Here is a 27664-nt window from a genome sequence, read left to right as displayed (position 1 = left end):
ATCAGTGTGCCTTACTACCTCTAACTTACCACAATAAGAGTAAAACACAGTTTTTACTTCACACAGTAGCATTAAAATCAGACACATAGCAAGAATTTCAACATGAACATATTTAATGTCTTTTCCTTTAATCTTCAAGACTGCAATGACAAAGTCCCTGTATTTAAAATATTATTCATTTTACTCATTTGCATGATCATACAAGGAAAGTGAGTGCTATGAAGGTGATTTCTTGAACCTCATAGAAACAATATGCCTTTTTAGTCCCTGATCCATTTCCCTTAAAGTTTTGATTTGGAAGATATTTTTTTCTTGCACAAAGCTCTCGAACAAATACAGTCCACCTCCAACTCCAAAATAGTGAGACTTGGTTGCCAAATAAACAACTCCCTCTTCAGCAAGCAGTTTATGAAACACATCATGAAGAGAAGTGTAGTACTCAGGGTTATAGATTGTTTCTGAAGTGAAGATGAGGTCGTATTTGAGGGTGGGATCTTGACGTTGAATCAGTGAGAGAAATGAAGTCCAATCCCCTGAGAAAAACCTGCACCGATCAACGAGTGAATGGTTTTTCTCCACAGATCTCTGTTTAGATGAAGGGCTACCCTCTTCATCTCTATTCTCATCACCACCCTCTTCCTCACAGTTAAGGAATACATTTGGAATTGTGAGCTGCTCGATCACAGTGCTGTTATAATCCTGGAAATGGACTTTGCTCGCGCCTCTCTTCAACGAAAGAATGCCAAGAAGTCCTGCTCCACAGCCCAGGTCCAGCACCTTTTTCCCAGAAAACATCTCCCCTTCATCATCGACATACTCGAGAAGATCGTGGGTGCCTTCCCAGATTTTAAGACCTCCTTCATACACTCCGGTTATGAGATCAGAGTTTTGGGTGATGGATTGAGACAGGACCTTCTCAGCATCCTCTCGCTCAGGGGCAGTTTGCTCAAATACTGACTCATTGAGGTAAAGGAGAGGTGGTAATGCACCTATAGTGACTGTCTCAGTGACTGAGTTCTCAATGTGTGAAAGAAGATCTGGGGCATGTTTATGCTCATGGGCTTCCTTCACCTTCTTCGGTACATTGATTTCCTGTATATGCAGAAAAGTTCATATAAATCATGATATCTGATGGTAGTCTATAAAATTATAGTTTTAATCAACATATAGAAGGAACATCAAGTGCTGCATGCTTTCTCCAGTGCAGCTAGCTGGCTATTCACCTCAGCCTGGCTTTGCTTCTTCGCCGTATCCTGATTTCCTTTATCTTCTTTCTCATTTATAGTTACATTGCTATCATTCTGTTCAATATGTGATGAAATATCGAAATTAAAACTAAACGCCATCACAGTGTAGCGAAGGGTTTGACTTGTCCACGTTGTCGCGGTGATTTACTGAACTACAAGCCCCACAATGCTTCCAGCGGAACTTCCGGGTTTCCTTGCACGTTGACAGGGAAGTGTTAATCTTTTTTTTTTTTGTGCATTTTTTAATTATTACTTATTCGATTATTTTAATATTTATTTTAGCGACTAGGTTTTGCCGTTTTATTTCCTGGTTTTGTGTCCTTTATTTATATATTTTTTTCATTTATACATTTTTTTGTATTAATTAATACAAAAACAAAACAAACCGCACAATTTAAAACAAAATGTAATGTACTAATCGTTACTGTGCGTTTGTATACGCATATTTTGTCCACAGTTCTCACAATCATGGTGTTATTTACATGCTATATTATCGTGCGAACGACAACAATACAATTCCCACAATCCACCGCAGTTCCAGCCCACAGACTTGAGCCGAGCCGAACCTGGGGGAAAAATCCTCACGCGCTGGATTAACTGGCTACATGATGACAGATGTCCTCGTTTAAAGCTGTCATTTGAAGCATCGTGATCTGATCTGGCTTTTTTTTTTACTTTTACCAGAGGAACACACTCGGGTGAGGTTCTGAAAAATACGAATTTATCCATAATAATAACAACCATAATCATGTGTTCTCTGTTTCTGGTCAGGTGGCTGTTAAAATCAATGGCACATTGTTTTATTGTGACAGATCTGCTCGAATTGTACATTTTGATATCCTGCGTAATAAATCCAGTATTATAAATTAAATTGCAGATTGAATGCACACGTCAGGGCTTGATTATGGAATAACTGCATTCATAAAGACATTTTTAAAGATTCAGCTGACGCCCTGTGCGGAATGCAGAATGTCAGGATTTACTTATATTGTGTTTTAGTTCGAATTCAAGTCGGCGTTTTACCAGACAGGCTTCAATTCATTGTAGTACGACCTTATTTTTTAGTTGTTCAAATAAAACATCTTAAACACAGATATAAAACGAATAGACAATAAAGGACTAAGCAACAAATGCATACAATGCAATATGACGTCACTTGAATTTCTATTAATGAGTGAAATATGAAAGGCGCATGCGCAATACGGGGCTCGTCATTAATCTGCCATGCATGACACAATGCACAGTGACAGTCTGAAGATTAAACATCTGGCAAACCCACCCAGCAATCCAGGGAAAGTAGTATTAACGCCCTGGGAGTGTTTATTTTATCAGATTATAGATTTATTTAATAACACCCTATTCAGTATATTAAAGTAGGTTTTGTATTTATTTTATCTTTCTAAAGCTTTTTTGTCTTAGAATTGAGACAAGGTACAGCAGAGCAGAATCGAATGTGTTACGGATTGTGAGTGCTCCCATCAGTACTTCTAATCCTCTACCATGTTCATTTTGTTTAAACCCTGCAAACTGACTTTACTTTGGAAAATAAAAGCCATCAATGCAATTTGCTGTTAGTGCTACAGTGATTCCACTTTAAAATAAATAAATAAATAAAAAGAACTGATGTCAGAGCTGATTCTTGTTCACGTTAGAAAATATTTCTTGTGTTGCTTTTAAGGTAAAGGTGCTTTATACTTGTTATGTGAACAATATAGCATACTGAGATTCTTTTTTTCACATGTCCCTGTGATGCTAGAATGTCAGAGCGCAGGGTCAGCCATGATAAAGCACCTTTGAGGGCTTTTCACAAGGGCCCATGAGTGGCAGCTTGGTGATACTAGGGCTTGAACCCCTGACCATCCAATCAGTAACTCAGTAAATTCTGATCGAGCATCGCTCTGTTTTTGCTGGGTGTGTTGTGTTTAAATGGGAACTAATGCATGTAGTAGGAAAGAGTCATCATAGACTTGTTTGGAGAAAACGTTCAGGTCAGTTATTTGGATGATCTCATTACTGAATTTATAATCGCTCGAATTTCATATCTAGGAAGGCTTTGTGTTTTTTTACGTCCTAATTTTTAAATGGAAGAAGATGGTCGAGTCAGTCAACATCATCCACTTTTACGTCATCACCTCAGTAACCTGATCAGATCATGTTAAATCCGATTTGATACTGATTCAGGGTTTCAGGCCATCATCATTATCACTGCATCCCTAAATACTTCTACTAATTGGCTTACAAGTGTCACAGAAAGGCTAATAGTCCATGGATCTTATTGCTCTCTGTGGTGAGATGTTTTTTAATATGTATAATAAAGCTTTTTTTTTTGTTATTTTTTTTTTTTTTTTTAGTAAATCTTGCTAAATGTATTAAATTGTAGCGGTTTGCAGTTTGAAACACATGGATTGTCTGTCTTCTTGATGTGACAGGGTGGCAAATGATAGGTGCGAGTCCTGAAGCGCTACTCAAAATTAAATAATTTCTATAAAAATGTGCCCATTTCTTCATCCCAGAGTGAATGACTGAGCACAAAAACAGAGGTTTGGGTTTTTTTTTTTGTTTTTTTTTTGTTTTTTGCGGTATGTGAACACGAACACGAGCGACATCTTTAACCTAAAGGAAAAATGCACAATTTGTTATTTGGTACTTTGTTTTCAGTATATATATTGTGAGATGTTTACCATGTCTACCATGTGGATGTAATTTGGCAACAATGTTGGTGCAGCTACAATAGAAAAAAATTAACTTACAATCCAAAATATAGGTGAGGGTCAAGTTACAGCTCAGAATTTTGACCGTGGTATAAGTATGCGAATCATAAATTCGTTTGTATTCCCAGGTCAGAATGCGGCTGTGCTCCTGTGCTGTGCACTGGTTGGTGCGATGGATGCGCAACTGTTCCAGACGCAGTCACAGCCGCTTGCCACGGAGAGTGCGGGAGCCCCTGAGCTACATCAGACTTATCTTTAATTCCCTCGGCCACAACTCTCTCCTCAACTGTGATCTTGTGACGGACTCCCTTTTTGAGCCGGTCTTCTGGATGGTGGAAGTTATTACCCGCTGGTTCGGGATTGTAAGCATTTCATATAAAATGGGTTTCGATTTTATAAAATGGTCAATAACATATTGGTTTGTCATCTTCTAAAGGATGCTTGTTTGTAAAATGTTTTCTTTTTCCTCCTCCTCTAGGTCTTTGTTATTCTAGTGGTACTACTCACCAGCTCCGTCCTCTCAGTTGCGTATTTGTGCCTCCTGCCTTTGGCTCTTAAGACATATTCTGTCGGCTGGTTAGCATGGCACTTAAGCTACGGACACTGGCTCTTGGTAATGATTGTATTCCATTACTACAAGGCCACCACGACATCTCCTGGATCTCCTCCTAAGGTTCAGAACTTATAAAACAAGTATATAGAAAAAGTTAGTGAAAAGACCTTGATCGTGTTTAACTTCAAATTATTATTATTTTTTAATGATTGCTTTCTTTTACTTTTAGAAGACCGATGTTGCATTTGTGTCCGTCTGCAAAAAATGTGTAATGCCCAAACCAGCAAGAACTCATCATTGCGGCATTTGCAAAACGTAAGAACCATATACTGCATGTTTTTATATATATATATTCATTTATGTATTTTTGATCCAGTGCATGCTGTTAACAGTGGCTTTTCTGTGCAGATGTATATTGAAAATGGACCATCACTGTCGTATCCTTTTCACAAAGAATAAAAAACCTCAGCATCAATCCAATATCAATCCCACTCCAGTTGTAATGCACCCTTAGTGGTTTCCAAAATTGAGCACAACTACTTGAACTTATAAATGGATTATTCTTTTGAATCTGGTGTACAGAGATGGAACACCATCAGAAATCATTTAGTGAATAATAATCTTGCAGCACCTTTGAGGCATTAATTGCAGTCTTTCAGCCGCTTGAACGGCTAAGTCATATTGAAGCATTAAGAAAACTATAATCTGAATGTTTTCAATATAAGAAAATAAGAAAGAAAAAACAGTTTTTAGCCTGTGAGCTTCAATATACTGATCTGCATTGTTGATCAACTAAACCAAGGAAATTATCCTTGAAATTACTGGATATATTGATACGAGTTTGCTTTGATGATACGCTTAAACTTTAACCTTAACCTGAATTTTTTAGCTTGGCTTAACAACTGTGTCGGTCATTTCAACCACCGTTACTTCTTCTCCTTCTGTCTTTTCATGACTCTTGGCTGTATATATTGCAGCATCAGTGGCCGAAACCTCTTCATGGATGCATATTATGCTTTAGATGTAAGACCACAACTACTACTTGTACTTTAAACCATAAGTATAGATGTGCTTGTTCTGTACTTGTGCTTCTCTTCTCTTTCTTCTGCTAAAAATCGGGCAATTCTCTCTCTATTCACTAAATAGCAAATGAAGCACATGGACATGGAAAAACAGGGGGTTCCAGTGACTGGTGTAGGTCTGTTGGTAGGAATCCTTCCTCAAGAAACTCTGACTTTGAAGGTATCATTATGTAGGGGGCTTTCCATGTGACTTTTTTTATTTATTTATTTTTACTCATTTTGGTGTTTCTGAGGTCATCTTCCAGACTTGCCTGCAAGATGCATGAGTCACAAGAATGAGAGTAACACGGGGATGCTAGTTTATACAAAAATATACACACAACGTTTCTAAAACAAACCCCAGGCTATGTGTGCTGTAAGTATTTGTACACGTTTTATGGAATTTTCTTGGCTGTATAGTTGTAAAGGTCATAAATGCTTTGGATACCTGTTTACCAATCATTCTATAAATGAGATAGAAAACACGGCATATTTCATTAAAGAATATTATTATTTTATTGATATAAAGAACTAGCATCCTCTAGTTTTTTCAGTGGTTTCTTTTTAAATAACTTGCCTTCGCTATTACTTATAACTGCAATCCCACTAGTAGTTTATTTTGCTTATATAATGCTTATTTTAAAACTGTTATGCCATATTTTTAACAGGTAGGCAAGTATCTGCAGTCCTGGCCAAAAGCAAGGGAAAAATGTAAAGCTTTTAATCATCTTATTAACAAAATCATTGGTCAGCAAATTATTATGATTAAATTATCTTTGGTGTTTTGATTATGACTTATGATAAGCTGACAGACAGCTTTTTACAGAATGAATAGTCGATGTTGGTGCATTTAATTTCGATGTCTTCAAACAGTTGAGTATTTACTTTGTGTTTAATGTGAGACCAAATATTCTCTATATCCAAAAAGGCCAAAACATGAGCCTGATAGACTTTTTCCTAAAGCCACCTTTTCTTTGTCTTTACAGTGTGGACAGGAGCATTGTCTTATTTAAGAATTATGGTCATTCACCTTTAGAAACGAATTGCATTTAAATTATGGAAAGCAAACATTTTACCAGTGTTTTACATTAGACATTTTAATCGTAGTTAAGATTTTATTTTTGTGTTCAAGAAGATAAAATTTATATGAAATTAATGAGCAAATGGTGGCACAGGAGCCCCTAGGGGTGCATTATTCCTGTTCATTTGCTAGCCAGTGATTTGTTGTTGACAACATTAATAGCTTAATATTTGGGCATTTTGGAGATGAGGTCTATTTTAGACAGTTGCAAAAATGTTTTTGAGATACTCTTAGCTCTAGTTTTGATTTTGATTTCCAAGTAAAGTGAAAACAAATTTACTGATCAAGTGATTCTGTTGTTTAAAAAGAAACAAATTGTTTTATAAATACAAAAATAATTAGCTTTGTACACCAAATTAACTAAATCATTTATTTTGTGGACAAAAGGGTGAACATTATTCTCATTCTCACTGTTATCTTCCTAGATTAATTTTGTTTTTCTCAATTACCTGTGTGAGCCACTGAATTTTCTTCACTAACAAATTAGTATATACAATATATATATATATATATATATATATATATATATTGGTGTGGACTTGTTTGCAAAAATCTTGTCGGCAAATAAATATAACTGTTGATTGTGTTCGAATTTATCCCAAGTTTAATTAATATAGACATACAATTTTCTATACATTTTGTTTATTTAAACATTTATTTCTGGAGGTTATCTGGTAATATAAGCTTGAAATTTGTACAACCGTCTTACAATATCGGCATAATAATCTTTAAAAAAGTAAAATACAATTTTTGAAACATAATATTTGGTTTTACAATAAATTCACAATAAAAATATACAATTTGTAGATTCCCAAAATTTGACATGAAATATATTCACACTTGTCTTAGTTTTTGTGTTGTTATTTCAGTGCACAGAATTAATAATTTTCTGAATAATAAACAAAATATATGGAAATCTGGGACTATATCCAAGCATGTGCGATTTTATACAGCCTTTCATACTGTTGCTTTTGTCTATTAGAGTCAAACTTCAGCACCTTTCACCTTTAAAGACCGGGTGTTTCACAAGAGTGTTATCTACATGTGGGTGCTGACTAGGTAAGCACTTTAATTGGTGCTTTTCTGCAGCATGTTTATTCGGTCTTTGATTTTACTTTTGAAAATGAAAATACTTTGTTGCTTATAATTACATGTCTCCTGGCCTTCAGCACGGTAGCAATTGCTTTAGGAGCTCTGACTTTGTGGCATGCAGTCCTCATCTCCCATGGAGAGACCAGTATTGAGAGGCACATCAACAGTAAAGAGGCCAGACGCTTAGCCAAGCGGGGAAAAGTAGGAGGAACACACACATACACACAGAGTTGGGTTTAAAAGTAAATTATTTTCTGATTAAATGCAAACCAATACTATTATACATAATATCAGATTATATCCAGAATTTAGGTGAGTAAAGAGATTAGGCATGAGGAAAATATGATCTTTTTTTATAAATCCCTTAAAATATGTAGAATCTTAAATATTAAAAAAGATTTAAAATAAAGATAAAGATTTAAAAGATTTTTTTTTTCTTTTGTTATTTAAATATTACACAATTCCATAGCCTTCTGTTTATTTTAACTAGAAATTTGGACCCCACTGTACATAGTATAGATAAGAGTGTTGAGTGTATGTAGGAGAGCTTGATGATACATTTAGTTTATCTAAAAAATAAAATACTCCTTCTAAACTAAAAATCTTTCCCCTTCCTAATAGGTTCATAGGAATCCATATAACTATGGGAAAATTAACAACTGGAAGGTGTTTTTTGGAATAGAGAAGAGAAGGTAAGGTGCTTAGCAAATCACTGCAATAATAATCAACAATATTTATGACCCAAACTAAAATGTCTGTGCATTTATACCTTATTTTTACACAAAAATAAAAGTAGTATAGTTAATAATTAATAGCCTTATGCACTTGTTTCTTTTAGTCGTCTGTTATCTGTTAAGTATTACATCTATTTGTTTAGCTCACATATATATTTACAGTTAGCCCATCTGTTTGTATACTTCATTATGGAAGGATATTCTATGGAATTATATTGAAGAGTGGAAAGTCGGTTGGACCAGATGACATATCGGTAAAAGCATGGAGATGTTTAGGAGAGATGGCAGTGGAGTTGTTAACAAGATTGTTTAATAGGATTTTGGAAGGTGAGAGGATGCCTGAGGAATGGAGAATGAGTGTGCTGGTACTGATCTTTAAGCATAAGGGAGATGTGCAGACCTGCAGTCACTACAGGGGAATTAAGTTGATCAGTCACACCATAAAGTTATGGGAAAGAGTAGTGGAAGCCAGGCTGAGAGAAGAGGTGACCAACTGTGAGCAACAGTATGGTTTCATGCCGAGAAGAGCTCCACAGATGCATTATTTGAAGAATGTTGATGGAGAAGTATAGAGAAGGTCAGAAGGAGTTGCATTGTGTGTTTGTGGATTTGGAGAAAGCTTACGACAGGGTAAAGAGAGGAGTTGTGGAATTGTATGAGGAAGTCAGGTGTGTCAGATAAGTATGTGAGGGTGGTGCAGGACATGTTTGAGGACAGTGTGACAGCAGTAAAGTGTGCAGTAGAAACGACAGACTGGTTCAAGGTGTAGGTTGGACTGCATCAAGGATTGGCTCTGAGCCCTTTCCTGTTTGCAGTGGTGATGAACTGGTAGATGGATGAGGTCAGACAGGAGTCTCCATGGACTATGATGTTTGTGGATGATATTGTTATTTGTGGTGAGAGTTGTGAGCAGGTTGAGAAGAGCCTAGAGAGCTGAAGGTACGTGCTGGAGAGAAGGGGAATGAAAGTCAGTAGGAATAAGACAGAGTACATGTGTGTGAATTAGAGGGAGGTCAGTGGAGTGGTGCGGTTGCAGGAAAAGAGATGGAGAAGGTGGAGGAGTTCAGGTACCTGGGGTCAACAGTGCAAAGTAATGGAGAGTGTGTTAGAGACGTGAAGAAAAGAGTGCAGGCAGGGTGGAGTGGGTGGAGAAGAGTGACAGGAGTGATTTGTGGTAGAAGAGTATCTGCAGGAGTTAAAGGGAAAGTTTATTTGACTGTGGTGAGACCTGCGATGTATGGTTTAGAGACAGTGGCATTGACTAAAAGACAGGAGGTGGAGCTGGAGGTAGCAGAGCTGAAGATGTTGATGTTTGATGTTGGGAGTGATGAGGATGGACAGGATTAGAAATGCATTTATTAGAGGAACAGCGCATGTAGGTAGTTTTGGAGACAAGGTGAGGGAGGCGAGATTGAGCTGGTTTGGACATGTGCAGAGGAGGGACATGGGGTATATCGGTAGGAGAATGCTGAGGATGGAGCCACCTGGAAGGAGGGAAAGAGGAAGGTCAAAGAGATGGTTTATGGATTGGGTGAGGGAAGACATGCAGGTAGTTGGGTTGAAAGAGGCAGATGTAGAGGAATTTCTCGTGCATTTAAATTTCCAAAGTCTTTCACAGTTTAGCATTTGCATATCTGATGCCTTGCACTGAGGTGGTAGCTCAGTGGTTAAGGCATTTGACTTTGGATCGGAAGGTCACAGGTTCAAATCCCACCACCACCAAGCTGCCACTGCTGGGCCCTTGTGCAAAAGCCCTAAAACCATCCCCTGCTCAGTTGTAAGTCGCTCTGGATAAGGGCGTCTGCCAAATGCAGCAAATGTAAATGTAAATGTAAAACTGTCAATCAAGTGTCAGGGGTAGGACTATGTTATGGGCGTGTTTGTATTGGGAAGCGACGTCACTCACAGTCGACGGCCAACAGGCCAGTAATAAATGGTTTTGTGGAATGTTTTAAACAATGGAGGTAGTCCATTGTTGAAATTGTGAACGCCATTATGATGCTCATGCATCAAGTTGATGAAAGTTCATACTCTACAGATTTCCTCCTACTCAGAAGTTTTAGACAGGTTAAATGAGTTTGTCGCTTTGACGGACAGCAATATCATTAATGTTGTCTTCGCCAACCTAAGTGAAGTGGCTAACAGGCTCTTTGTGAAGCACAGAACAACTAAGGGACCAGGACCTGTAGAGTATGAACTGTCATCAACTTGCTGCGCCAAAGCAAAACGCAAACGGTAATTCAAGATTTGCAATAGCGTTTGGATTGTCACAATTTGTGTGTCCACATATGAAAAAAACAACTGCAATTCCTTTCTAATATTGTCTGGAATATCCTTCAATACTTCATCAGTACATAGTTTAAACAAACATTTAATAAATTCTACTTAGATGCCATATTTGTCTATCCTTCTTCTGTTATTTGTTTTAAACAAAATGCTATTGAAAGGACATATTTCTAAGGTTTAAGTAGAAGGAAGATTTTATAAAATCTGGAGCCCTGAAGAGTTTTAAAAAAAATGCTGGTTGCAGAAATTTTCTGTTTACTGCTGTCAGTGTCAAACAAAAAAATCTGTATTTATTATAAACTAATTGTTGGTTGACACTCATGCTATAAGTGATATGCTTAAACATGATTAAATATCAGCTATACCTGCCTTACTCTTAAGGCATATAAGGCTCATAAGGATTTTGTAGCATATCTGTGCTGTTCTTTATTTGGTTAAAATTCTGCAAACCAAACAGTCATTTGTGTTTTGATTTCTTCACAGTCACTGGCTAACTCGTGTTTTATTGCCTTCTGGACACAGTCCTTACGGTGACGGACTGACGTGGGACATCTACCCGATTAAAAAGGACATGATCCCAGTTTAAATTGGAGTCTCAGCGGATGTTATTTCGTTTGACAAGTCAATGCCTGCCAGTGGATCCATGATCCTGCATATCATGCAGCCTGCCAAACCCAGATTTACAGCTATGACATGAAATCACATGCAGTGATGAAGGGAACTTACCTTGTCCATGGAATAATAGAATTTTTTTAACATCATGATGATCTTTCATCTAGCACACTTCCAAAGGCGGGATTTAATATTACTTTGAAAAAACTGTGACATACAGTGGAGCTGTGCTCCCTCAAATATCATAATTATTTATGACTGACTAAATGATGACCAGTTGTCCATGTTTTATACTCACTGTATTTATTTTTCCTTTATATGCATTTTCACCGACTCATAGACTGCAGTTTGGGTTCGAGGGGAAAGGTTGTATTTATAGTTTATAGTTGTTCTTATAACCAAAAACAATTTGTGTCTGTTTTCTTTTTTTTTTTAAGAACCATAAAGACAAGGTGGTGGGTTTTTCTTGCCTTTTACTGTTACATGTTGTTTTCTGGCAAATATTTTACCAATATTAAAAAATTCAATACATCTTCCGTAATTATTGTGAATGAACTTCATTAACAGTTCAAGTTATAATTTTTTTTTACTGGAAATAAACTAAGCTACTTTTAGTAGACTGTTGCTCAGTAAAATGGAAGTTTGAAAAGAAAAATAAATCCATGTTTTTATGATTACAATCTGTTATGTAATAATGCATTTAGAACACTTGTATAGCAGGTTTTTCATGCAAAACCAGGATTTAAATGCACTGAAACACTAGCAAACTCTTTAAATGTAAAGAATGTTGAGTGTGGGAGGAATTTGCAGAGGAAAAAATAATTAAGTTTTTTTCTATTTGTTTAATCTTTCACCCAGTGTGCATAACCAAAACCAGTATAAATGCTACAAGTGCAGGAAGAGTGTTGACTATCCATGTCCCTTCTTGTAGTGATGTAATTAACGACAATTTAGTCAAAGTAGCAGCACAGCGTAGAGAGGAAAGCTTGTTCTAAACAGACAAAACACAGACAAATAGAATGTCTGCATTATTAATGTTCTATTACAATATATCAGAAATTTTGGACCTCAGAAAATGAAATTACTCAAAGCATTTTTTTGGTGCTTTATTATTAAAGGGTAATCCTATACCTTTTAAAAACTAATGCTAGTTAATATCAGGTATACAACATGCAGCATTTATTAAAACAATTGTATGAGGAGGCTGACACAAAATATTTTCCCAATTGAACTATTGTCATAAGACTTGAAAATGTAGACCTGGAGATAATTATTAATTCGTGTTTTTAAACTGAATGATTACAGTACAGTTTCTCAATTACAGTTCACTCTGTAGCTTTTCAACGGCGCACTGTGATGACGACATCTAAAGTGCGACGTTCAGGCCGGGGAGAAAGCGTGGCTGAGCACTCCAAGGATCACTACTCTCTGCAAAATGGTGAAATCCGGTAAACTTCGCTCTGGAACCGCTCAGAAATTAAAGCGATGGAAGAAAGGACACAGCAGCGATTCAAACCCACAGACGAGTCGATATCGACAAGCTGCCAGAAGCCGGTTTTTCAGCCGGCCCATAGGTAAAAGTTAGCCAAGATGTGTTTATGCAGTTAAATGGGCAGACCCTCGTGTACACGTGGGTAATTTTAGTTAAAAATCACACCGACAGTTTGCTTTATATTTACTTCTTAACACGTAACATTGTATAATTTGGCAATTGACCCAACGAAGTTGTTACTTTATTCATTTTCATGCAGTTAAAAACTACCAGTTATAATGTTTTGGTTGAAATATGCAAGGCCCTGTTAGACTCAATGTGTTATTTATTTCACGTTGCAGTTGTGTATGTTTCAAGTTATACGTATTCTATAGATAAACGACATATACATGCACTTTTTTCATTACAGTGACAGTTTTGTGCATACCATGCTGTTATTGTTTTTATTTATTTGTTTATTTATTATTATTTTTTTGTTTGTTTTCAGAAAAAAGTGATCTTACGGTCGATGCTTTAAAACTCCATAATGAGCTTCAGACGGGTTCTCTGGGAAGAAAGAAAGATGGTTTGGAGGATGCCATGGAGGAGACCACAGCCCTCACTGAGAGGACATCAGGCACATTTCTGAGTGGACTGTCTGATTGTTCAAATCTGACATTTAGAAAAGTTCAGCGATACTGGGAGTCCAACTCTGCTGCACACAAAGAGGTTTGCCTCAGATATAATTGCAGTTATTGAATGCATCTGTTTGTGCATTTAATGCATCTAAAATACATGCTGTTTGTTATATAGATCTGTGCTGTACTGGCAGCTGTTACGGAAGTGATTCGCTCTCAAGGGGGAAAGGAGACAGAGACGGAATACTTTGCTGCTTTGGTGGGTCTCAAATGCAAACATAATTAACCAGTTTAGTAAAACAAAGAGTTATTTTATTTATTTACTTATTGAAGTAAAATGCTTTAACATAATCACTGACTTTTATTTTTTGTTTTGTACCCGAAGACTTAGTAAATTGATTTTCAAAATATTTCTTGGTGCTGCCAAGTTTGTAAACCGGCCACAAAAACGTTCTTTTATTAGATGACGACCCTTGAGGCAGTCGAGAGCAGTGAGTCTCTGGCTGCTGTTGCCTACCTACTCAGCCTGGTAATGAAAAGGTTTGTCATGCTTACGTTATTATTCATAAACCTTATAGATTTAAAGGTTATATTTGTAATTTATTTAATTCTTTAAAGCTGCTTTTCAACATTGTCTGTCATTAAAAGCACTTTGCAAATAGAAGTGAATATTCAGTCCATAAAATTAGCATAATTTGAAAGACAGTAAAGTTGAGCTTTGCATAGGGACTAGACCTTTTTGAAAAAAACAATTAGCGTGATCATGTTTATTAATATGGGAGTGAATTGTGCATTGCTATTTTTTTTAACGTGATTTCTCTGACTGTAGGGTGCCTGCTCCAGTGTTGATAAAGAAATTCTCAGACACAGCGAAGGCCTTTATGGATGTCATGTCTAAACAAGCCACTGCTGACTGTGTGTCTTGTGTTCGATGGGTATGTTCTATATTGTGATATTTCTTGCATTCTAATGTCCACAAATGTCTTCTCTGTATGAACACATACCAAAATTGTGTGTATGAACTAGTTAAAAGATATAGTATATTAAAAAAAGAGGAAGAGAAAGCTATCTGTGAGGCAATAGTTAACAAAACAAAACAATAAATTCTATAACCCACTTTAATAGCATTAATTGGTGGTTTTATTAAACTGAATCTGGAAATATGTTTGTGTTGTTTGACCAGAGGCTTGTCATTCTCACTTTTCAATTTTAATGGAAACAAAAATAAATGCAGAGTGAAGTTTGTAATATTTTATATTTTATTGTTATATATTCTGCATAAACCTACCTGAATAAGGGTTTGTTATATGTCTTCAGTTTAATAGTATGTCTAAGTCATAAAATGTAAAAATAAAAATCTTTGTCAAATTCGGCTTATATAAGGGTTTGCTTTATAGTCCGGAAATTACGGTAGATTTATTTGCCATCACAAAGTTGAAAATAAGAGGATACTATGCCACAATTGCCACATTGCTAGTTTTCTCATTTGTCCTATGAATGTTTCATGAATAAATCTAAAGAACATTAAATCCAATTATATCTTTTTGCAGATCTTGTCTTGTCTGGCCACTTTGCTGAGGAAGCAGGATCTCTCTGTGTGGAGTTATCCATCTACTCTGCAGGTGTATCATGGCCTACTCAGCTTCACTGTCCATTCCAAGCCAAAGGTTAGCATTTCAAAGACTTTTCTATATATATATATATATATATATATATATATATATATATATATATATATATATATCTATCTCATAGCATAGAAAAATGTTTATTGATATTTTCCTGTATAGTCAATATTGCCTAGATTGCAAAAGACACTTTTTGGCAGCTGGTATGGGTATGCTGTGACAAGAAAAAGGAGTGTAGAAAAGTAATACTTCCCACAACCCTTTGACACAGAATAAATATCAGTCTAACAAAAAAGATGAAGACCCGCTGTTATTACATGTGGGTAGAGTGTAACAAGTCAGACATTGACCAGAAAAACACTAAATTGTAAGCTACACTACTGACAAATTATGAATGGTTGCAGGGTTTATATATGCATTATCAGTGGTACAGAAAACCATATGTACCATGACATACACTCATACATTTTTTTAGAAAAATTATACTAATACTGGATTGGGCCTCTCTTTGCTCACAAAACAGTCTTAATTGTTCATTGCATCAATTTTGCAAAATCTTAAAACATTCCCTTGAAATTCAGGTTCTTGTTGACTGAATTGTATCATGCAATACCCAGTGATTAATGCTGCAAATCTCCCATTCTGCCACATCCCAAAGGTGTTCATCTGACCAGACTGTTTTCCCAGTCTTCCCCTGTTCATTGTTCTTAAGCCCACTGCAGACTCATCTTTCTGTTCCTGGCTGAAAGAAGTGAAACGAAACACGGACTTTTGCTCTTGTTGCTACCTCAAGGTTTGATGTCACAATTGTAAAGAGTGGTCCAGTCTGGGCATTCTCCAGCCAATTTCCATCCATGTTTGGTGTTTTGCATGCATTTCTGACCACAAGCTCCAGACTCTTGGAGATTGCAGTCTGATTAGCTCTCTAGACTTCCCTGTTTACACACTGCTAAATTCCTTTTGGAACAGTTTGTGCAAAGTGAACCACTGCAGATAATCTCATTGCCAATAGGCTACAGAAAAGTGTCTGTAGTTGTTTCTTGGTCATGTGACGTCAAATGGGTGTCTGCCTTCATTCGATAATAATATACTCCTTAGTTTCTTAGCATTGCAACTCTGCACTGTATGCGCCTAATCTATCACAAGTAATTGTTTTGATAAATTCTTAATTTGTTTCTTAATTGTGTTGCAGGTGCGTAAAGCAGCGCAGCAGGGAGTGTGCGCCATCCTGCGTGGCAGCGACTGCATGTTTGGAGATAATGCTCCCAACCATCACCCCGCTGCCATTACCACAGCCAAGTACTGCATTAAAGAGATGGAGCAGGCAGGAGGTAGGCTGGTATCAGTGCATTCCCTTTGGCATGTCTCAGTCCCTCAGTTTTTGAGGTTTGATTTAAATGTAGCGTATCTCCGCACATCAATCTTCCTGCATTATTTTAATAGGCAGCAAGGAAGATACGACCACACTGCATGTGCTGGGGCTTCTGAAAGAGCTGATTACTGCATTTCCTCACAGCTCAGTGAAGTCTTGCTGTGAGACTCTTCTTCGTGTGATGACCCTGAGTCATGTGGTGAGAAGACATCACTATTTGCAGTTGCTTTGTACATACTGAAATAGTTATACTGTAATGTAGACTTGTACACAAGTTATATTTTTCTCTCTTGTTAAAAAGCTTGTGACAGCCAGCGCGATGCAGGCATTTCACAAACTCTTCAGCGGAAAACCAAACCCCTCAGCTATGTCTGCAGAGCTCAATGCCCAGATTATAACGGTAAATCTGACTCACATGTGTCATTGTATGCAATTATATTTCTCCAGAGATTAATTTATTTACTTACTTACTTGTTCAATTATTATACTGTCTTAACTTTCTTTTTCGTTCTGCCAGGCTTTGTATGACTACATCCCCAGTGAAAATGATTTGCAGCCACTGCTAGCGTGGCTTGCTGTTATGGAGAAAGCCCACGTTCATTTATCCAGGTACTGTTCTCTTTCAAGTATTGGAATCATGCATTTCTATACTGTGTGGTTCAGTAAGTAAATAAAAGCTGAAATCTGTTGTGTTTAGCTTGCAGAGCGCTTTGAGTCTGGGTCACCTTCCTCGTCTGTTTTCCGCTTCCATGTCCTGTCTCCTTTCCCCACACACACAGGTCGTCTCTGCTGCCACACAAACTCTGAAGGTAGGTTATAAATGCTTTAGACACTTTTATGTGTTTTTTTTTTTTTAATACGATTGCAATTAGTCGTAATCTGAGTTAGCAATTAGGCTCTCTAAAGGTGTACCATCTCTGTTGAGTACTATTTTGATGTACCAGTTGTGACAGCAACACCAGTGGTTTTATAACTGTCCCCAGGAACTCTCGTTCTAAGACGTTCTTGCGAGTTCCGAAAATCCATGAATATTAGACGCACCCCTGCAGCCTCTATAGTACCTTAGTGAATTCATCTAGACATTGGCACTTTAATACATAATAAAATACATACACACACCCCCACACACTTTCTTTCGGCTTCTCCTATTAGGGGTTGCCACAGCGGACCATCCGCATGTTTGATTTGGCACATGTTTACATACAAATAGTGTTATTCCTAACGCTCCTGAACATTCGGCCCTGCTGCGGATTCCCGCTAATTTTAAGATAATCCGCAACTTGCTGTCAGTTAGGTTCCAAATGAGAACCCACAGATTTTCCGAGCCGTGAATTATCGGGGGTTGACTGTACATCATTATGTAGTTGTATATTTAATAATAATTAAAGAAGTGTTAAAACTACATTGTCTATTCCTCAGTAATTGCTTATGTTGAGAGTTTCTCATTGGGGAGGGATGTTGTTTTTTATATTTTGCAAAGAACAAGTTATACTATTGTTTAATTTGAGTGGAATTCCATTATTATAAATGTCAACATGTTTTATTTATGTCTAATTGCAAAACGACTGTATGGAAGGATATCCCAGACAATATTCAAAAGGAATTCCAAATTGTATTTGCAATTGCATTTCCATATGTGGACACAAATTGTGACATTATCCAAACATAACTGTAAATCTTGCATTACCGTTTGTGTTTTTGCTTTCACAAAAAACGCACAAAAAAACTGCCAAATTTCAAATGGAAAAGCAAAGTCCATTCGCAGCTGTATTTTCCGTGTCTTACGAGTTATGGCCATGTCATATTTAAATAGCAACATTAATTGCCACGGTTGCTTTTTAATTTTCTCTGAGTCGGGTATGTAGCCTGCCAAATCTCAAATGGAATCGCAATTCCTTTTGCATTTGCATTTCCGATGCCTTGCACCAAAAGTCGTTAATCAAGTGTCAGGGGTGGGACTATATTATTGGACATGTTTGTATTGGGTCAGACCTAAACGATTTTGTGGAATGTCTTTCCCAAAACCTGCCCTCCTTAGTTACTGTTGCTGTGTCTGACAAGCCATGCTGCCATGACAAGAACGTCTGTCAATCAAGCTCTTTACAAATAGTCAATTGCTTATACGTCTATGAAAACTGTATTTATCTTAGTCCATGTAGATTATAAACTGTCATCAACTTGCTGTGAGAGCAAACTATATTATTCTCTGCATGAGCCAACTAGGATATTTTCATCCTAGACCCTGATCAATGAGTGTCTGGCCCCTCATATGGCAGAGATCGGTCCTGTTCTACCCAGTGCATCTGCCGGAAATGGGCTTTACCTCTGTAAAATGTTCCGGTGAGTCTGAATTTGTACATATGTATTTTTAGGTATTTTTTCAAAATTCATCCAATATATATTCACCACAAATTAGGGTTATATTATGTTATGATTATAATCACTACAGCTACAACTGTGTATTGATAATCCAAGTCTAAATTTAACACAGTCCAGTTTTATGCAGAGGATCAAAGATTTTGTCTCATTCACTCCTGTTTGTCATCTTGCGTTTCAGTGTTGTGGAGGAGGGCTTGTCCTACCGCTTCCATGCTTCATGGCCTTTTGTGCTGCAGGTTCTTGGCTGCTTCTACAGGGCTGCAGGGAAACAGGCTCATCCTGTTATGGTGAAGGTAAGGCTGGTTTAATTATTGCTTTGGGTATTAATATTTTCACTGGAATGTTGCCAGTTTTCAGTTAAACAGTGTGTTAATTATTGAATTAAATAAGTGCTATTTATTTAGCTGATTCTTTGTTAATTCTCTGTTTCCCATTTACACAAATTTTTTCCTGTGCGTTTTACGTCACAGAGTCTGCAGTCTTTAAGTGACCTGCGTGCCACACCACAGTTCCCATTCTGTGGAGAGTTGGATTTGGCAGTAGGAGGTGCAGTGGAGAGCATGGGCCCACAGGTGGTCCTCAATGCTGTCCCACTTCTCATCACAGGGATAGAGTAAGTCATCACCATAGAATCAAAGTTGTACTGTTTAATTGTAGATGACTGGGCAGACTGGGATGTTTGTTAAATAATAATTCCAAGCAGCTACATATAGATCTGCAACTAACAGTTATTTTGATAACCAATTAATCGGACAATTATTATTAATAATAATATTTTATTAAAAAAATTCCTGATTAATTGCATAAAAAAATGTAAGAAGCTGTTTTGCTTATTATAACTATATAGAACCGTAATTCAGGGTATTTATTTATAAAAGTGTACTTTAAAAAATGCAAAAGCCACATATTGAGTTTAACTGTATAATTGAGATTTATATTTAAGCTTATAGTGGCTGCTTGTGCGAGGAGTGCATGGGGTATGTCTGTCTCCTTTCAACAAATTCCCTCATGCTGGCTTGTTTCTTTCTGTTATCTGGAATTAAATTTTGAATAATAATTAAATGATATATGCTAGGGCTGGGCGATAAATCGATTTTATCGATTAACTCGAATGTGTAGTTTACATCGATCTGTTTTAATAAAAATCAGTTTTCTCTTTAATGTCCGCCGACGCTCCCCTCTGGGCTCCCGTAGTTTCGAACGAACTCAGCCCCCCCACCCCTGTTATAAACAGTCATTTTACTGTGGAGTTTTTAAGAAAAGTAAAGGCAAAATCACTCCAAGCATCACTGCATTTTTAACCATGTTCCACATTCAAACACTCATAAAACATTTTTCTTTATAGGTTTGCTCAATCTTTCAAATTATTTTTATTTACAGTGTCCCTGTCTATTACTCTCTTAAATTTGATCTTATTTTACTGTGGAGTTTTGGAGAAAAGTAAAGGCAAAATCACTCAAAACCTCAGGTGCATTTTCAATCATGTTCCACATTTAAACACTCATAAAACATTTTTCTTTGTAGGTTTGCTCATTTTAATGTTATGTTACGTTCTATTTTCACAATTTACAATGGCAGGGCTGCCATCTTGTATTTTTGGCTTGTTGTTTCTGATTGCACTTTAACCCAAAGTGGGTTATAATCCCAGAAGGGTAAATAAACTTTATTAAATAAAGTTAAAACTTTAAAAAGAGAATGTAATGGAGAAACGCCGAAAGCTAACAGGATTGATTAAAAGAGAGGAAAAAATTTGCAATGCTGTACAAATGCATAAACATTTGCTAAAACCACAACAGCGACAAAAATTTTTAGCGTTTGCGGCTGCTGTTATTTGCAGTTTTTATTTATTGTTTGTTCGCACAGTTTTAATTGAATCATCACTGTCACAAGCGAACTGATTGTGCAACGTGATGCTCGCAAATCACACCAGAACAGATCCAGTGCGACTGTCCTGAAGTTAGCAAACAATCAGTTCATACAGTATCACTTAATTAAACTATACCATTTTTACACAATGAGGATTATATAGTTTTTGTTTACCATACTGATTTCACCTTCATCCGTGACTCCAGTTTGTTTTCTATTCCTGCTCCTGGTTGACCCTTTACTCACCGCCATTTTGCAAGCGGATGTGTTATCTTGCTGTCTTGACTTGCAAATCTAGAGCTGCTCAAATTGCAAGTCAACTGCATTCGTTGACAACAAATTTCCTTATCGATTATTATTGATTTTATCGATTAGTTGTTGCATCAGTGACTGTAACCGTTCTAACTGAGTATGAGCTGTACTAAGTAGTAACTGAGTACCAAATAAAAGAGCTAGACCTTTCTGTTGTCCTAAATACATTATTATATTCTTAAATACATGCTATCTGGCATTCTGTCTGATATTTTTGTAGGTGTGCTGCTTGTCTTCAAGGAAAAAAAAAAAACAATTTAATAATAATAATGCACAATAAGTTTAGGGGAAACATGATGGAGACTGGGCAGAAAGAAACGACCGTGTTGCAGGTGGTTTAGGATATATTATAAAAAGAATGAAAAATAAGTAAAAACATTTTTTTAATTGCTCTGTTTATATTGTGGTCCTTAACTTACCTGATACTGGCAGTCATATTTACTGCATTATTACATACCAAAACCCCGATCTAAACTGTCCCTTTTGTGTTACTAGGTTCCTGCATTAACGATATTAGTAATAAGTGTGTTATCATGTGTTCTGAGTTTTTGGGTTTTTTTCTTTCTCCTTTCCCCCCAGTGATGACCTGGAGTTTCCACGCAGCTGGCTTATACCAGTTATCAGAGACAATGTAAAGAACACTCAGCTGGAATTCTTTACCTCATACTTCCTTCCCCTGGGAGCCACACTAAAACAGAGAGGTGTGTGTAGTGTGTTTATAAAAAGGGCATGCACACATCTTTAGAAGTTGCTTTTATAATGTTGTCATTAGCAGGTTTTCTAACTCTGGATTTATATTTTTAGCAGTTGAATTGGAGAAGACTGGACAGAAGCTGGTGGCAAAAGTTTATCAAACATTAGATTTGCAGGTAACAGTGTACCACTCCATGCACCTGGTTATGATTTACAGAGTTATGATTTGCTTGTTGTTATTATTATTATTTTTAAATCATGTCATACATTTTGTCCCACAGATATGGACGATGCTTCCTGGGTTCTGCACCAAGCCCACAGACTTGGTTAGTTCATTTAAGAGCATTGCCCGCTCGCTGGGTATGGCTATCACTGAGCGCCCTGATCTCCGCATGTGCATCTACCAAGCCCTGCGCACACTAATCCACAAAAGCTGTGAGACAGGTCAATACCATCTTACTTGTTAAAGCCAATCCTTACCTTTCCACTTGAGCACAATTTCCTGAACCGGAAAAGATATTACTGTATTAGTATAGGAGCTGCAGTATATTTACTGTTTGTGGGAATATCATGCTCAAACAAGTCCAGCTTACTAATGTGACCTTGTGAATATTGGGTTTTTATGTGTATTTCTGTATACTCGTACACTACAGATTAATAATGATGCTGTTTGTTCTTTGCTGCAGAGGAGGAGAAGGCAGAAGTGGGCCGCTTTGCTAAGAACTTTTTGCCCATTCTGTTTAACGTGCACACACAGCAGCTTGCACCTGGGGAAAGTGACCCATCCAGGCTGGCTGTGCTGGACACCATCAGAGCTTACCTGACAGTCTCTGACCACAAGGTAGCTCACATTTATTTATTTTTTTTTTTTATCTTATACTCTACCTGATTTATTGAAACATGTATGCAAAATTGATATTCTACTGAATAAGAAATAATTTTTAATAATGGTGTCTATTTTTTGTTTATTTATTATTATTTTCAGATGGTAGGCTCTTTTCTGCAAAAAGCCTTGGAGAGGCTCAGCAGCCCTGACAGCACTGAGTTTACCCGGTAAATCCACACTCCATGTTTCACACATAACATCTGGCTTATATTTTACTTCTAAAGAATGAAATATTAATTAAATGTAGCATTTATAAAGAAGGCTGTTAAAATTCATCTGTAAATAAGAAAAATGTACAATTTTAGAAATGTGAATTTAATTAAATAACTTGTATCTAAACATGATTCTATAAGTGTATCCAATTGCTATTCATTTTCCCCAGGCTAACAGTGATGGATTTAGTGGTAGCAATGTCTGCATTTGTGGACGAGGAGGCAATGACGCACACATACGAACAAATCAAGCCCTATTTGGAGGTATGCCTCACAGATATCTTTTGATTTTATTTCATTTATTGCTGTTGCTAACGTTTGGGGGAGGTGGTTGCTCAGCGGTAAAAGCATTGGACTTTGGATCGGAAGGTTACCAGTTCAAATCCTAGCACCACAAAGCTGCCACTGCTGGGCCCTTAAGCAAGGCCCATAAACCTCAACTGCTCAGTTGTAAGTCGCCCTGGATAAAGACGTCTGCCAAATGTGGTAAATGTTTTTGTTTGTGTCTGTTTGCTCAGAGTAAGAACTCTGGTATTCAGAAGAAAGCGTACCGGGTGTTGGAGGAGATGTGCGGAGGAGAAAGAGAGCCATGTAAGCGCTTCGTCTTGGCTAATCTGGAACAGCTAAAGGTGGTCCTTTTGGACAATCTGAAGAACGCATCCTCACCTGCCAAAAGGGTATGAGCTCTGGGAACATTACTGTCAAAATGTTAACCCAGTACTGCTAAAACATCCACACATGTTCTGAAGGTGACTTTTATTTATTCTTTTTTTGTACAGCCCAGACTGAAGTGCCTCAGTCATATTGTGAAGCAGCTAAATAAGGAGCACGAGGACTTCATCACAGCACTTCTTCCTGAGGTAACTTACACACTGCAGGTTTCTTTTTCCCTTCTCTCGTTCTGTGTGTCAGGATGTTCATAATACGTTAATGTCTTGTCAGGTTATAATTTGCACGAAAGAAGTTTCTATCGGGGCGCGCAAAAATGCTTACTCTCTCTTGGTGGAGATCGGCAATGCCTTTATCCGGTTCTGTGGAGACTCCACAGGTAAGCTTTTTCTATTTTAAGGTTCATTGTCAAAATCCATAGCTGTGTAGATTTGCCATTTTAAATGTTTCTCTATTGCATTTGTCTCATTTACAGGCTGTTTTAAATGTTTTGACCATGTGGTCTCTTAATGAAACTTGCTTTGCTTTCTCAGGTTGCGTTCTTAAATGCATTGCTCATATGCAGTAGAATAATGATGGAACATTCAAGGGTAGTGACAGTCAGTTTGCTGTCTGGGCTGATGCTTTTGCTGTTGTGCTAGTACTGCTGCCTATTGTTAGGATGTTGTTATAGTAACGGCAGGGTTTTTATTATATTAGTGTATAGAGAGAACATTGTATCCATTCATTTCTAAATATCTGAAAATGCAGTGTTTATATAATTATATTCTTGTTCTTGTCAATCTGGTCCTAAATTATATTTTTGAAGAGGAATGAACAACATTAATAATGTAATGTAGGTTTGCTGCTACTTAGACAAATTATATTTTTTGTATTGTACACCTGACATTCGTCTAGGCAGATCAGAATAGTGCAGTGATTGGCCCCATGTGTTGTATTAGTTTGTTGTGCTGTGCTAAAAAAAAAAGAAGAATTACTGAGGCCCCCCCTGTACGTTTCAGATGCCTTGGATATGTACCTGGGCCATGTGTACATTGGACTCACTGGATCAGTCACGATGATTACCTGCACTGTACTGGCCCTTACCAGAATTGTATTTCAGTTCAAAGGTAAGCAACATTGTGATTTGGATAGCTACACAGTATTACATTATACATTGTGTAGAGGGATGGTTTTCATTTGGTTCATCGTTTTATTTAGACTCAATAGATGTATCACCACTGGAGCAGCTCCTGCGCAACATCTGCTTGCTGCTCACCTGCAGGACCCGGGAAATTGTCAAGGCCTCATTAGCCTTCATCAAAGTCATCCTCTTCATCCTGGATGTAAAAGTTCTAGCCAGTCATGTGACTGTTATTGTAAGTATAGAAGCGCCGCATATGTAATCTGTCTCTACTGTCCAAATGTGGATCAAATGGGATTTTTAATATCCGTATTTATTTATTTATTTTTTATTTTTTTAAGATGGAGGGCATTGGTGCTATTAAAGACGATATGAGAAGACACTGCAGGGCAAACCTGAAAAACATTTTCACTAAATTAATCCGCAAGTTTGGGTAGGTTGAGCTCTTCAAAAGCTTCATTCCACTGGGATATTTATTTCAATATATATATATATGTATCTAAATGAAATGTTCCCTGTTTGTGCTCAGTTTTGAACTGGTCAAGAGCATGCTGCCTGCAGAATTTCACAAAGTCTTGGCAAACATCCGTAAAGTGGAGGCCAGAACGAAGAGGCGCAAACTGCTGAACAAGGGTGAGGAGGACGGTTCAGACAGCGATGAAGACACCCCTAAAGCCAAGACTGACAGGTACTCAAGCTGTTTAATGCTTGTTTGCATGGTTTAGTGTGAACGTGCATATTGATGGTCCGCTCACAACGGAAGAACGCAATATTTTCTCAACACATTTTTAGAGTTTAGAGGCAAGATTAAAGAGAGAGAGATAAAAGCACTAAAATGAACATCCTGTTCCTCTTTGCTTGCAGTATTGAGGATGTCCTGGCAGAGACGGACTCTGACGACTCTGAGGATGAGAAGCCTAAAAAAGGCCAGAAGAAGCCAGTTAAACAAAAGGCGAAGGCCTGGCTGAAAGAAGGAGTGTCTGATGAACCACTCAACTTTCTGGATCCTAAAGCAGCACAGAGAGTTCTTTGTACGGGATTAAAATTTATTTTTGTTTTCTCAATGGGAAAATTAGATAGTATTAATAAATATGCGTTAAAGTTTATATTATGTTTAGGTTAAATCTATTTCCTTTGAATGTTTCTCTTCTGTGTAGCCACCAACCCCGACTTGAAGAAGACTCCCAAAATCGACCATGGCTTTAAGGTGACATCAGATGGAAGATTAATTATTAAAGATGATGATGAGGAAGATGATGGATCCAAAGGTAAGACATGCAGTTTGAGAAATCATGGTTTGGCTCACTGTGTAGTGTGAATTGGGATGTAGTAAAATTGTAAAATGATTCTCAGGCTTTGAGAAATGTGCATTTCCAACAACTGCTGTTTTAAAACCCGATTTGTGCGCATCTCAAAGCCCCACAATATCCCTATACTTAACATAATTTTGAATACATTTAATGTATGATACTGTACTGTACTACACATCTCGAGGAATCTCAATTTCTGTCTATTGAGGTATTTAATGGCGGTGTCCTTGCAGTAAATTGAATCCAATTGCTTTCTTTCCTTATCAGATGACCAGGAACTCGATGACATCCTGAAAGAGGCTGGAGTGAAAACAGTGAGTAGCTGATGATCTTTCAACGGTGTTCTGTATGCTCAAGAGGATAAGCATTCAATAATGTTTTTTTTTTGTTTTGTGCAGAAAAAGAGCCAAAAGAGGAAAATTGAAGATGATATGGAAGATGATATGGGAATTGAGCCACAAATGAAATATAAAGGTATGAGCAAAAAACAGTCTATGTTGGAAATGTATTTTTCTGCAGCATTATTTTAAACTAGATTTCTTTCTATAAGGTAATAACCATTTTTTCTCTGTTTAAACTCTGAAGCTGGTGGCAGTGGAATTCACAGGCCTCTTGGAGGAAGAGAAGAGTCAGGTGCTGATTACAAAGCTAAGGTAAAGTTGGTTGTGTGTGTTAGCCTTTCTATAATAACATTTTGATTATTGTTAGATTTTCTGTAAGAAGTTGCATATTTAACATTTATGCAAGGAGTCTAAAGTGTCGGTACTCTTACAACAGTCAAAGGGCTTTGTGCTATCACAGTTTCTGTCTCTGTCTGATTCTGATCCACAAAATTGATATTTTAATGTCAACGTTATAAATGGATACTCTTACCGTGTGCCATTCTTGAGTAAATGACTATTTTTGATCATTGACAAATGAATGCAATATATAAAAGACTTCAGTAAGTTCTGCTGCCGAAAAGAATTGTCTTTGTGGTGGCAACACGCCTCATATCAGGTATTAATCTCAATGCCCCACCATTGATTTTCCTAGTGCAACACAGTATTCCTTTACATAAACTTATGTTTAAAACCATGTGACGAGTGTTAAGTTTCTAATAAGTGTGTGTGGTCAATGCAGAAAGGAAAAGGTGACATTAAGAAGAAGGGGAAACACGACCCATATGCCTACATCCCTCTTAAGAAGGTGCAACTCAACCGCAGGTAATGAAGCCGTGGAGCCTCTGAACATGTATTACAAATATTTTGTGACTCGCTCAGTCTGATTCAGCGATTTTTGTGTTCACAGGAAAAAGGCGAAACTGCAGGGCCAGTTTAAGGGCATGGTCAAAGGAGCGAAGAAGGGAGCATTGTCTGGAAAGAAAATGCAGAAAAATAAGAGGAGAACATGAGGCATATTAATAATGCAATATATCCAAATCTAGATGGACAGTTTTATTTATGGACTACTTTAAAGAGGAATTAGTTTGGATCATTTTATCAGCATGTTTTGTGGCCTTGAAATGTGAGGAAAGTTTCACAGATGGTGCACTTGAACAACTAAGAAAGCTGATCCACTGAACTGTGTTCCTCTGTTCTGTGTGTGCTCCTCTCCAACAAAGTGTTTGGTTTGAAGGTGGAAATGGGTGTAATGCGCATGGCTGTATTGTGAGAAATATATTTGTGTTGAAAAGTAAACATGGCTAAAACGGATGGAGTTGCTTGTGTCTGTTTTTTCCAATTGTTT

At 37.2% G+C, this 27664-nt stretch overlaps 3 protein-coding genes across 8 annotated transcripts; 2 read left to right on the top strand and 1 right to left on the bottom strand.

The window, feature by feature from the left end:
• Positions 1-95: 95 nt before the first annotated feature.
• Positions 96-1450, bottom strand: mettl18 (methyltransferase like 18). The gene is made up of 2 exons (XM_046868574.1): positions 1224-1450; positions 96-1092 (listed from the first exon to the last, which is right to left on the bottom strand). The coding sequence occupies exons 1-2, from the start codon at positions 1344-1346 to the stop codon at positions 217-219; spliced, it is 999 nt and encodes a 332-aa protein (XP_046724530.1). The 5' UTR covers positions 1347-1450; the 3' UTR covers positions 96-216.
• zdhhc16a (zinc finger DHHC-type palmitoyltransferase 16a) lies at positions 831-11918 on the top strand. 6 transcript variants are annotated; one of them, XR_006928054.1, is made up of 12 exons: positions 1621-1945; positions 4087-4320; positions 4437-4631; positions 4741-4826; positions 4920-4948; positions 5401-5534; positions 5658-5753; positions 7636-7712; positions 7823-7946; positions 8367-8437; positions 11249-11443; positions 11475-11918. XR_006928054.1 is itself a non-coding variant. In XM_046868539.1 (11 exons), exons 2-11 carry the CDS (start codon positions 4093-4095, stop codon positions 11349-11351), a joined length of 1143 nt encoding a protein of 380 aa, XP_046724495.1. In that variant the 5' UTR covers positions 831-966; positions 4087-4092; the 3' UTR covers positions 11352-11918. The 6 variants fall into 6 exon arrangements, 4 of the variants coding, with proteins under 4 accessions (XP_046724495.1, XP_046724504.1, XP_046724513.1 ...); XM_046868539.1 differs by lacking the exon at positions 1621-1945 and adding an exon at positions 831-966 and having other exon boundaries at positions 11249-11918; XR_006928056.1 differs by lacking the exon at positions 11475-11918 and having other exon boundaries at positions 1617-1945; positions 7823-7974; positions 11249-11317.
• Positions 11919-12741: 823 nt separating this feature from the next.
• Positions 12742-27630, top strand: rrp12 (ribosomal RNA processing 12 homolog). The gene is made up of 34 exons (XM_046836086.1): positions 12742-12951; positions 13357-13577; positions 13662-13745; positions 13950-14026; positions 14316-14421; positions 15037-15153; positions 16307-16445; positions 16558-16685; positions 16788-16886; positions 17004-17095; positions 17184-17295; positions 18726-18826; positions 19044-19158; positions 19336-19478; positions 21623-21744; positions 21848-21912; positions 22018-22180; positions 22423-22577; positions 22722-22789; positions 23005-23098; positions 23353-23511; positions 23614-23694; positions 23777-23882; positions 24505-24612; positions 24704-24861; positions 24968-25059; positions 25156-25314; positions 25491-25657; positions 25784-25894; positions 26204-26250; positions 26335-26410; positions 26522-26589; positions 27059-27141; positions 27227-27630. The coding sequence occupies exons 1-34, from the start codon at positions 12813-12815 to the stop codon at positions 27327-27329; spliced, it is 3858 nt and encodes a 1285-aa protein (XP_046692042.1). The 5' UTR covers positions 12742-12812; the 3' UTR covers positions 27330-27630.
• Positions 27631-27664: the final 34 nt, after the last annotated feature.

The sequence above is a fragment of the Silurus meridionalis genome, chromosome 2 (assembly GCF_014805685.1).
Source record: "Silurus meridionalis isolate SWU-2019-XX chromosome 2, ASM1480568v1, whole genome shotgun sequence".
Lineage (NCBI taxonomy): Eukaryota > Metazoa > Chordata > Actinopteri > Siluriformes > Siluridae > Silurus > Silurus meridionalis.
The sequence above is the reverse complement of the archived record's forward strand: the minus strand, read 5'-3'. Positions and strand labels throughout refer to the sequence as shown.